Source organism: Takifugu rubripes, chromosome 15 (assembly GCF_901000725.2).
Source record: "Takifugu rubripes chromosome 15, fTakRub1.2, whole genome shotgun sequence".
NCBI lineage: Eukaryota > Metazoa > Chordata > Actinopteri > Tetraodontiformes > Tetraodontidae > Takifugu > Takifugu rubripes.
Window position 1 is genome coordinate 16,272,626 of NC_042299.1, and position 10,149 is coordinate 16,282,774.

General features: G+C 51.3%; 2 protein-coding genes across 10 annotated transcripts in view; one reads left to right on the forward strand and one right to left on the reverse strand.

Moving 5' to 3' along the window:
- LOC101072372 (protein furry homolog) overlaps nt 1-7,823 on the forward strand; it is a 38,935-nt gene extending 31,112 nt beyond the window's left edge. For 5 of the 9 annotated variants that reach the window (XM_029847999.1, XM_029847993.1, XM_029847995.1 and 2 more), the window contains exons 55-67: nt 1-166; nt 285-293; nt 599-793; nt 883-1,020; nt 2,365-2,570; nt 3,038-3,242; nt 3,329-3,478; nt 3,569-3,667; nt 3,743-3,826; nt 4,069-4,086; nt 4,643-4,753; nt 4,953-5,170; nt 5,281-7,823. The exon at nt 1-166 is cut by the window's left edge and continues 5 nt beyond it. In XM_029847999.1, the coding sequence (XP_029703859.1) occupies nt 1-166; nt 285-293; nt 599-793; nt 883-1,020; nt 2,365-2,570; nt 3,038-3,242; nt 3,329-3,478; nt 3,569-3,667; nt 3,743-3,826; nt 4,069-4,086; nt 4,643-4,753; nt 4,953-5,170; nt 5,281-5,539 (1,858 nt within the window). In that variant the 3' untranslated portion in view covers nt 5,540-7,823. The remainder of the gene's footprint in view (nt 167-284; nt 294-598; nt 794-882; nt 1,021-2,364; nt 2,571-3,037; nt 3,243-3,328; nt 3,479-3,568; nt 3,668-3,742; nt 3,827-4,068; nt 4,087-4,642; nt 4,754-4,952; nt 5,171-5,280) is intronic. The other 4 variants (XM_029847996.1, XM_029848000.1, XR_003890927.1 and 1 more) reach the window with 3 other exon arrangements.
- Nucleotides 7,824-7,910: 87 nt separating this feature from the next.
- Nucleotides 7,911-9,629, reverse strand: LOC115252594 (zygote arrest protein 1-like). The gene is made up of 4 exons (XM_029848004.1): nt 9,046-9,629; nt 8,512-8,604; nt 8,355-8,429; nt 7,911-8,250 (listed from the first exon to the last, which is right to left on the reverse strand). Exons 1-4 carry the CDS (start codon nt 9,616-9,618, stop codon nt 8,107-8,109), a joined length of 885 nt encoding a protein of 294 aa, XP_029703864.1. The 5' UTR covers nt 9,619-9,629; the 3' UTR covers nt 7,911-8,106.
- Between the last annotated feature and the right edge of the window lie 520 nt (nt 9,630-10,149).

Consider the following 10,149-nt stretch of genomic DNA (forward strand, 5'->3'; position numbering starts at 1 on the left):
CTTCTCATCCTGTGGTGATTTGGATTTGATGGAGGTCAGAGAAAGTGGTGTGTCATCAGAGGAGGGTGGAACCAGAGAGGATACGCTGGACGACACTGCCAGTGAGCAGCAGTTCCGGGTTTTCCGGGATTTTGACTTCCTGGACGTGGAACTGGAAGATGGAGAGGTGTGACTCATTACTAGTGCTTGGTTTAAAACCACAATGACCTTTGCACTCTAACTTCTGCCTTCACATCAGTATATTGTGTTTCTAACTGTGTGTCTCTTTCCCCCCCACTGCCCAGGAGCTCCAGGTAAGGCTGCTCACCTTTACAGGAGGTTCTGTACGCTGCTGCGTGGGCGCCTCTCGGTCCATAAAGGTCCATTCTGCTTCAGCTTGCTTGCAGAACTGCACTTTTCAAATATTTGTCAAAGAGATTAAAAAAAATAACCGTAAGGTTTCTCGATGCTGATTCTTTTTCAAAAAGGAAAATAACATTTATAGAATTTCTTTCCCTAAGTACCAACCTGGTCTGCATCATTCCAGCAGGCACTTTAGATGATGTCATCAGAGGATTTGCTGCTCCTGTTGCTTCATATCCTGTATGTGTTTCATTAGGGTGAAACCATGGATAACTTTAACTGGGGTGTGCGTCGGCGTTCTCTGGACAGCACCGAGCTGGGCGACCTGTTGGAGGAGAGCCAGCACTCAGGAAGCACCCCCAGTTTGGGTCATGAGGACCCCCATGATTCAGATGAGTCCTCAGAGGAAGAGGAGTCTTCAACCAGCCAGAGCCTGTCTCATTCCCAGCTTGTGCGTAGCCATAGCTGTCGGAACATAGCAGCATCCACACATTTAAACACACAATATCCAAGAACTCCTGGTTTGTCTTGTTGTTCTAGACTAATCCGTCACCATCAGAGGAGACCAATCACATCGATTCCTTGTTCACTTCCTATGACACTTCTGCTGACCCACAGTCCATCAGTGCCCCCACACCAGGGCAGGGAGCCCTCCATGGTGGTCGGAGTGTTCTTCATGTAAGGAATGGCAGGCCTTCTGGACTGGGAATACCAGAACACCAGTCAGAATACCAGAATACCAGTCAGAATACCAGTACACCAGTCAGTATACCAGTACAGTATACCAGTACACCAGTCGGAATACCAGTACACCAGTCAGAATACCAGTACACCAGTCAGTATACCAGTACAGTATACCAGTACACCAGTCGGAATACCAGTACACCAGTCAGAATACCAGTACACCAGTCAGTATACCAGTACAGTATACCAGTACACCAGTACAGTATACCAGTACACCAGTCAGTATACCAGTACAGTATACCAGTACACCAGTACAGTATACCAGTACACCAGTCGGAATACCAGTACACCAGTCAGAATACCAGTACACCAGTCGGAATACCAGTACACCAGTCAGAATACCAGTACACCAGTCGGAATACCAGTACACCAGTCAGAATACCAGTACACCAGTCGGAATACCAGTACACCAGTCAGAATACCAGTACAGTATACCAGTACACCAGTCGGAATACCAGAACACCAGTCAGAATACCAGTACAGTATACCAGTCGGAATACCAGAACACCAGTCAGAATACCAGTACAGTATACCAGTACACCAGTCAGAATACCAGTACAGTATACCAGTACACCAGTCGGAATACCAGTACACCAGTCAGAATACCAGTACACCAGTCAGTATACCAGTACAGTATACCAGTACACCAGTCGGAATACCAGTACACCAGTCAGAATACCAGTACACCAGTCAGTATACCAGTACACCAGTACAGTATACCAGTACACCAGTCAGTATACCAGTACAGTATACCAGTACACCAGTACAGTATACCAGTACACCAGTCAGAATACCAGTACACCAGTCGGAATACCAGTACACCAGTCAGAATACCAGTACACCAGTCGGAATACCAGTACACCAGTCAGAATACCAGTACACCAGTCAGAATACCAGTACACCAGTCAGAATACCAGAATAACAGTCGGAATACCAGTACACCAGTCAGAATACCAGTACACCAGTCGGAATACCAGTACACCAGTCAGAATACCAGTACACCAGTCAGAATACCAGTACACCAGTCAGAATACCAGAATAACAGTCAGAATACCAGTACACCAGTCAGAATACCAGAATAACAGTCAGAATACCAGTACACCAGTCAGTATACCAGTACAGTATACCAGTACACCAGTACACCAGTACACCAGTACAGTACACCAGTACAGTACACCAGTACACCAGTACAGCACTCTGCCTGAAGGAGGATCAGAGGTGACGTTAGCATGTTGCTAGCCGTGGTGCTGATGTTGGCGTGCTCTCTCCCCTGGCCAGCAGGGGGCGTGTGGTGAGGACGAGGACACGCAGCCCCAGGACGAGGAGCTGTCGCCCAGCGTCACCGAGCTGCCTCAGGGCTCCGACGGCGGCGACAGCTTCACTCTGGATTTGCCCGGTCAGCAGCTGCCCAGTTTGGACACCAGCCTCCACCTCAACTACTACCAGCCCCCCCTGGACTTTCTCGACCCAAACTGTCTACCCAGGTGAGCGTGAGGGTGTGTTGCTGGGTTAGGGTTAGTTAGGGTTAGAGGGTTAGTTAGGGTTAGGGTTAGTTAGGTTAGGGTTAGAGGGTTAGTTAGGGTTAGTTAGGTTAGGGTTAGAGGGTTAGTTAGGGTTAGGGTTAGTTAGGGTTAGTTAGGGTTAGGGTTAGAGGGTTAGTTAGGTTCGGGTTAGTTAGGGTTAGAGGGTTAGTTAGGGTTAGGGTTAGAGGGTTAGTTAGGTTCGGGTTAGTTAGGGTTAGGTTAGGGTTAGTTAGGGTTAGGTTAGGGTTAGAGGGTTAGTTAGGGTTAGAGGGTTAGTTAGGGTTAGGTTAGGTTAGGGTTAGTTAGGGTTGGGCTGGGGTTAGGGCTTCATTACTTTGGTCACCTTTTTGTTGGATCCTGATTCTGGAAATACAGCATTTCCCACAACAGACTGGCTTTTCCGACTGTTTTGCCGTTGTGATTTCCAGCCTACGTGATGATGTCGATGACTTGGAAGATCTCGGGTTTCCACCGCCCCCCTCTCCCTTCTTCTCTGCCATCCTGGCGGCCTTCCAGCCTGCAGTGTGTGACGATGCAGAAGAGGCCTGGCAGTCTCACATCAACCAGCTGGTGACCGACTCCGACGGGTCCTGCGCCGTGCACACCTTTCACGTCTTTTCCTCTCTGTTTAAGGTGACAAAAGACAATCGACCACTTCTGACGAACAACGTCTGGATCAGGCTGCAACATACAAATGATTCTCCAAATGTCTTTTCTAGAACATCCAGGGTAAATTCTGCCTCCTGACAACTGATGTTGCCACTTACCTCGGGGAGGGCTTGAGAGGAATCGGGTCCAAGTTCCTGCGGTCCTCACAGATGCTGACCACGTGCTCGGATTGTCCCACCATCTACGTCGATGCCGATACAGTGAGTAAGGAGTGCTGGAGTGAATGAGTGGCTCATCGGAGCTCTGTTCTCACCTCCGGCCATCTTCCTGTCCGGACGGTTTTTCCCCAGATCATGTCATACGGCCTCCTTGAAAAGGTTAAGTTCAGCGCTCTGGAGCTGCAGGAGTATTTGGACACGTACAACAGCAGAGAGGAGGCTGCTTTATCTGTAAGCTGCTCCTACGTTCTCTCTCTTCATAGAAAAGAACCGCTCGCTCTTCCTCACTGCCATGTTTTTCTTTAGTGGTTCAAGAACTGCAAAGACACTTTTCCCAGGTGTCCTGGTGAATCTGTGGTTACCTGCCAACCAGGAGACTCCGAGGAAAAGGTACAGATCTACAGAATATCAATAATCAATACTGAGTATTTTGACCTAGAATGATGATTGATTGGTCAATTAGCATCTTTGCTGTGTGATATTAGGTGACTGCAAAAAATAGTCCAAAATCTTTAAATGTGTCGGGTTTCTACACTCTTGACTAACTGTTAGGCTCTTTCCTGGTGTGCATGTGTTTGACTGACACTTTGTCTTCTTCTCACTCCTCTGACGCCCTAACATGCTCTCGCTAGCAAATGGAATCTCTGGCTGTAAGTTCTCTCATCAGTTCTTTTCACTGGCCTCCTGTGTGAGTGTGTGTGTGTGCGTGTGTGTGTGAGTTGTGCGTGCGTGCGTGTGTGCGTGTGAGTTGTGCGTGCGTGCGTGTGTGCGTGTGTGTGTGAGTTGTGCGTGCGTGCGTGTGTGCGTGTGTGTGTGAGTTGTGCGTGCGTGCGGCATGTTGTGCGTGCGTGCGTGTGTGTGCGTGCGTGTGTGAGTTGTGCGTGCGTGCGTGTGTGAGTTGTGCGTGCGTGCGTGTGTGAGTTGTGCGTGCGTGCGTGTGTGAGTTGTGCGTGCGTGCGTGTGTGAGTTGTGCGTGCGTGCGTGCGTGTGTGTGTGTGTGCGTGCGTGTGTGAGTTGTGCGTGCGTGCGTGTGTGAGTTGTGCGTGCGTGCGTGTGTGAGTTGTGCGTGCGTGTGAGTTGTGCGTGCGTGCGTGCGTGTGAGTTGTGCGTGCGTGCGGCATGTTGCGTGTTCTCTGATGAAGGTCAGGGTCGGCCTGTGCCTGTTACCTGCAGCTGAACCCTTCGGTGCTGTTTCATGTCTCCTAGCAACTGGAGCTGTGCCAGAGGCTTTACAAGCTGCATTTCCAGATCCTCCTCCTCTTCCAGTCCTACTGCTCGCTCATCGGACAGGTTCATGCCGTCAGCTCCGTTCCCGAGGTGACACGGCGCTGCTCGGATTTTCATATATATATATATATATATATATATCAGTCATATATTGATTTTGTGTGACCATGTAACGCTCTCCATTGTGGTGTGTTCCTGCCACTGATCTGAGAACCATTGGACCCTTTTGGCCTCCATATTGATTAATCCGTCACATTTGATTGGCATCGTGCTCCCTCTCCCCCTGCAGCTTCTCAACATGTCTCTGGAGCTCTCTGAGCTGAGGAGCAGCCTCCAGGTAGCTGAGACGGCCATCGCCTCCGACCTGGAACACATGCCTCGCCATGCGCAGGCTGCTGCCACGGTCGTGCCCAGCTTCTCCAGCTCCGAGGCCGCTGTGCAGTCCATCCTGGAGTGCCTCAGGAGTCACGAGCTCACCAAAGCGGTGCGCTACATCCAGGAGTTCCGGTGAGTCAGCAGTTCTGATGCTCCACACGCTAAAGTCTGCATATGTTAGGTGGGACCGCTGGAAACGTATTCATGTCCCGTCCTCCTTTATTCCTTTCACACTACCCCAGGAGGCGGTGGCCCTGCGGAGTGTTTGGAGGCAGCTCAGAGAGCGAGGTCCAGACGCTGCTGAACATCTACTTCCGCCATCAGACGCTGGGTCAGACAGGCACCATCGCTCTGGTCGGTTCCCGCCAAGACCTCAGCCTGATCTGCTCCAAGCTCCTGGAGCTCAACGGGGAGATCCGCGACATGATCCGCCACGCTCAGGGGTACCGGGTGGTCACAACTTACCTCCCCGACTCCAGCGCCTCCGGGACCAGTCTCTGACAGGAAGTCAGGAGCCCCCTGCCCCCTCCTTCCCCACCTCTGTCCCACCCATCATCTCAACCAGCGACCCTCCCAACGCCACCAGCGCCAACCACGGCTGTCCTCACAGACGAGGACCAACACCCACACACGTGGCCCCTCCCGCCCCCCGTGTGTCTGCTGCCCCGGCTGCACAGCTCCGGGTGGCTGCCCACATACTGCCTTCCCCGTCAGCAGAACCAGAACCTTTAGAGCAGGACTCAGGCCTTTCTCTGCTCCCCTCTTCCACTGTAGACTCCAACACGGTTCTGGTTGATTTTCCCAGACCTCCAGACTTGTTCTCCTCTCACTGCTGCACAACAACTCCAGACTCAGTCCCGTGCACACGAGCACCCAGGAGGAGTCATGATGAGAGGGGTTCCTGTCCCTGTCGAGGTCCTTCCCCACTTTTCCATTTGCACAGCAGCACGTGTCCAGTCTCAGCCAACGTCCTGCAGACTGTAGCATCACAGCCCACCCTGCTGGCTCACTCTGACCCGGGTGCCCCGCCCACCCGCCCTCGGGGTTCCCATCTTCCTCATTTCCCCCGGTCACCATATGAGCATCCAGGCCCGGCGGCCGTTCTCCCTGAACATGCTGCAGTCCTGATCCGCAGTCCTGCCCCACCCTCCTCTGTCCTCACTCCCCGTCCTTCCTCGCCCTGTCCCGCTGCCCCAGAAGAGACTTGGGCATGGGGCTGTTGTTGCACCCTTAGTGGTGCTGCTGCACCCTTGACCCACTACCTGGGGAAGATGGGCCACGCTGCCCTGCCCCTGCTGAGCGTAGGGGGGCTCCTGAATACGGAGAAGGGATCAGATGTCCAGACCTGAGCGGGCACTGAGGACCTCTGGAAACAACCATGGCTGAAACCCACGATTGCTGAGATGATCTGTGGGATGCCGAGAAGAGAAGACAACATTCCAGACTATTATGGGATGTAACCTGCATATTCCTGCCTGCTGACACAAGACCTGATGTGGTTTTTGTCTGAGCACAGTGCTCTCAGTTTAAGTCCTGCTTGATGGTCGGTGATCAGCATCGGTGGCTCATTCGAGGATGGGCGAAGGCTTTCACGTTGGAAGGTTCTTCCCCAGAGGAACCGATGCTGCCTCCTCCAAGATGAACAAAAAGGCTTTCACGTTGGAAGGTTCTTCCCCAGAGGAACCGATGCTGCCTCCTCCAAGATGAACAAAAAGGCTTTCACGTTGGAAGGTTCTTCCCCAGAGGAACCCATGCTGCCTCCTCCAAGATGAACAAAGACTGCTGGACCTTGTGAAACTGCCTGTGAGACTGCCAGACCTCACTGGCACAATTTGTACTGTTGCACTAAGTTTAGATTTGATATGGTCTTTAAAAAGTGAAGAGGCTCGTCACTCAGAGAGGAAGGAAGCAAGGAAGGAAAGAAGGAAGGAAGGAAGAGCCCAAAGCTGGATGAACGTTTCTCTTTTGCTCTAGCTGTTGTTTTAAGGCCTCTTTTGGGGAAAATTGTGCAATGCATGACCCACTTGAATGCGCTCTGCTGTACTCGTGCCCCCTCCTGATCCCGGACCTATGCAGAGGGACCCGGTTCCCCAGGGGAGACGCCTCACAACCAGCTGGTCTCCTCTTGTTCAGAACATGACGTGCACTCCTGTGAATAGTAGCAGCTTCAGTAGTGAGTGTTACACTATATTCCTCACTATCCTACACGTTGACCTATTGTGCTCACAGGCTGGGAGGGTCGTGCATGTCTACACTGTCCGTCTACACTGTTTCTAGGAATGGACACACAACCATCGTAACCTGTGTGTGTGTGTGTGTGTGTGTGTGTGTGTGTGTGTTTACCCTGCTGACATTCAGCAGTACTGTTGATGTTTAAAACCAAGACTTGTGCTACTTCTGGTGTTGAACGCTTCCTGTCATTAGTTCGTGACTCTCCCTCCTTTTCTTTTCCAGTAATTATCGGATCAGACGTCGTTACGGTTTTTTAAATATATTTTTGTTGTCAAATTAAACTGCCATGCATGCATTTTCTGGATGAGTGTTCAACCTATTTATTAAGAACATTTTGCTTTATCTTAAAGATACGTTTGAGGTACAAAAGGGAGCTTTGAGCTCACGTGGGCGTTTTGTGTGGGAGAACGTGTGCATGCCGAACAAGAAGTTGCACATTTTTTAAGGTTTAAGAGTTTTGTTCCACTGTGTAAATAGTTTTACAGCCTTTGTGAAGTCCTTCCGAGTCATTGCTCTGTAAGTCGGTGTCAAATTAAAAATGGGAAATGCTGCATTTTTCATGACTTTTCTTTACTCAACAGCTTAAACTTTCTCCCTACAAAACTAAAATAAGCCTCAGCGCGTTACAAAGACATCGACATTTGAGATGCAACACTTTATTTCACTTAATTTCTTCTTACAAAAATATTTTCTCATGTTCACTGAAGCACCGGACAGATGGGACGACTAATCTGCTTTTTGAGTAGCTGCTAATTATAAAAACCAGAGATCTGCTGACTCGCTGGCAGGGGAAGGAAGATCTGAGTGGGCTCCAGGGACGATGGCTGGCGGGCGACTCACACGATGTACTTGAAGCTGTAGGTGGCGTCACAGGACAGCGCCATGCCTCTGCAGCGGGAGCACAGGTCCTGGCGGTGAGGCCTCTTCATGTTGATGTGCCTCTGCTTCTTCTCGCAGCTGCAGCAAGTCTGCAAACAACCCTGAGCGTTGCCAAGATGAGACCATAGATCAAGTGTCAGGGTCGGTTCTTCACCATGAAAGTCGGCAGTGAGCGTTACTGCTGGAGAATCAAGGTTAAACGCACCTTACAGAGGATGGATTCCACTCTGTAGGGATTAAAGCCCAGCTGACACCTCCGGCAGAGCTGCTTGTAGTACACCTAATGGGTCATTAAAAACAGACGCATAAAGGCAGAATCAGGGACGCAGCAGCTTTGGGAGCACAGCGAGCAGGACGCAGACCTTGCTGGTTCCAGAGATGCACCAGACGTAGGCACTCTCCCACCGGATGTTGCACTTCTTGCAGTGGAAGAAGCCGTACCTCTGCTCCAGGAACTACAAAAGACATCAGCGTTAGGGCTTCCTTTTGTGCCCAATCCCATCGATTACGCCGGACCTGAATAGAACCTACGCTCAAGCCAAGTTCGTCTCAAGCCCAAAGTCACATCACCTCAGGGGGCTTTGAAAGCTGCACAATTCTAACCCCTCTTGGCTTTAAACCCTGTTGAGGGAGGAAGAAAACCCCAAGGACACCTGAAGGATCCCTCTGCCTGGGACAGATGTGCAGTGGACATCTGTCCGTGGGCCCAGCTGCATATTCAAATGTCTTCATAAGCGGCTCTGGGCCGAACGGCCCGTTTCTAATCGCAGTTGCCGTTTTCAAGCATCCCAGATGGGTTAGGGTTAGCTGGGACCAACCTACATCTAATATCAGTGCTGGAGTCTCCATTATTTCAGGGAATAACCTGGATCCTTCAGGATATTTCCCCAGCCTACCTGAAAGCTGGAGCCTTTACTGGAGCGGCGGCCGGCAGCCAGTGAATCCTTCTCCGCGTCCTCGCCTCTTTCAAACCTCTCGACCTCCCCGACGCGCCTCCGGGCGTCCTCGGCCTCTCCTTCGCTCCCGGTGTCGTCGCTGAGCTTCTTCGGATAGATCCTGCGGTCAAACACCGGTGAGTAGATGGAAACCGGCCTCGGGAATCGCAGGTTGCTCACCGGCGGAGTGCTGTGAAGATCGGGCGTTTGCGCACGGTGCTCGCCCTCCAGGCACCAGAGCGTCTTGGGCCCCAGGGAACACTGGATCACTTTATCCACTTTGGCGTTCACCTGCACGCCGCACTCTCTGGTGAGCGCCCTCTTGATGGGAGGGGGCAGGCCGGGGTTGACCTGGGATATGATGGCCTTGCACAGCTCCAGGTAGCTGAGACCCTGGGGGGTGATGAAGCAGCCCTGCCTCTTTACCCAGACCGAGCTGTCCTGGCCCGGCGGGGCGCCGCAGGCACTGTACGGGGGGAACGTGGACAGGAACCCGTCCATCCTGGAGCCATGAAACCGGAACAAAGTCTTCATGCACCCATTTAACACTTCCCACCGCTTTCGGGTCTAATTGGCTGATTGACAACAGGAGTGTGTCACCTCGGATTGACCCACATGAATAACGTTATAACCCCCCCCCCCCCCCCCCCCCTTGTAACTTTTTAGGGTCTTAATTTATGCTGATTAATGCAGTTTACACATTTATTGTCCTCATCTAGAAGCCAAAGTCACTGTTCCCCAAGCTCTGAGTAGCAACAACCTCCCCATTTATATCTATAAATGATTAATCAGGCCGTCTTATTGCTCCTAGAACGTATTTAAAGTGGCTTTGCCAGCATTTTCCTGCAACGTAATGCTGCAGGTTGGAGGAGCGCCATTATTCTATACTGGAGCGCCCCCTACAGTCCAAAGGCAGGATCTGACTGATGTTTTTAGATCATTTCAACTGTATTATTGCACATACTTCGCCAATCCGCATACGGTTGAAAACTACAATACTTCTACTTTAATACTGGCGCTGCAGTAGTCAGTGTGATGAGATGTAAATAAAAATAACATCAATGC

Bases quoted from the DNA above. Each gene is read 5' to 3' on its own strand.
- LOC115252594 (XM_029848004.1), bottom strand. From the start codon at position 9,618: ATGAAGACTTTGTTCCGGTTTCATGGCTCCAGGATGGACGGGTTCCTG. The intron at 8,605-9,045 runs GTAGGCTGGGGA...TGTCTTTTGTAG, and splicing joins GTAAAGGCTCCAGCTTTCAG to TTCCTGGAGCAGAGGTACGG. The intron at 8,430-8,511 runs GTCTGCGTCCTG...ATGACCCATTAG, and splicing joins GCATCTCTGGAACCAGCAAG to GTGTACTACAAGCAGCTCTG.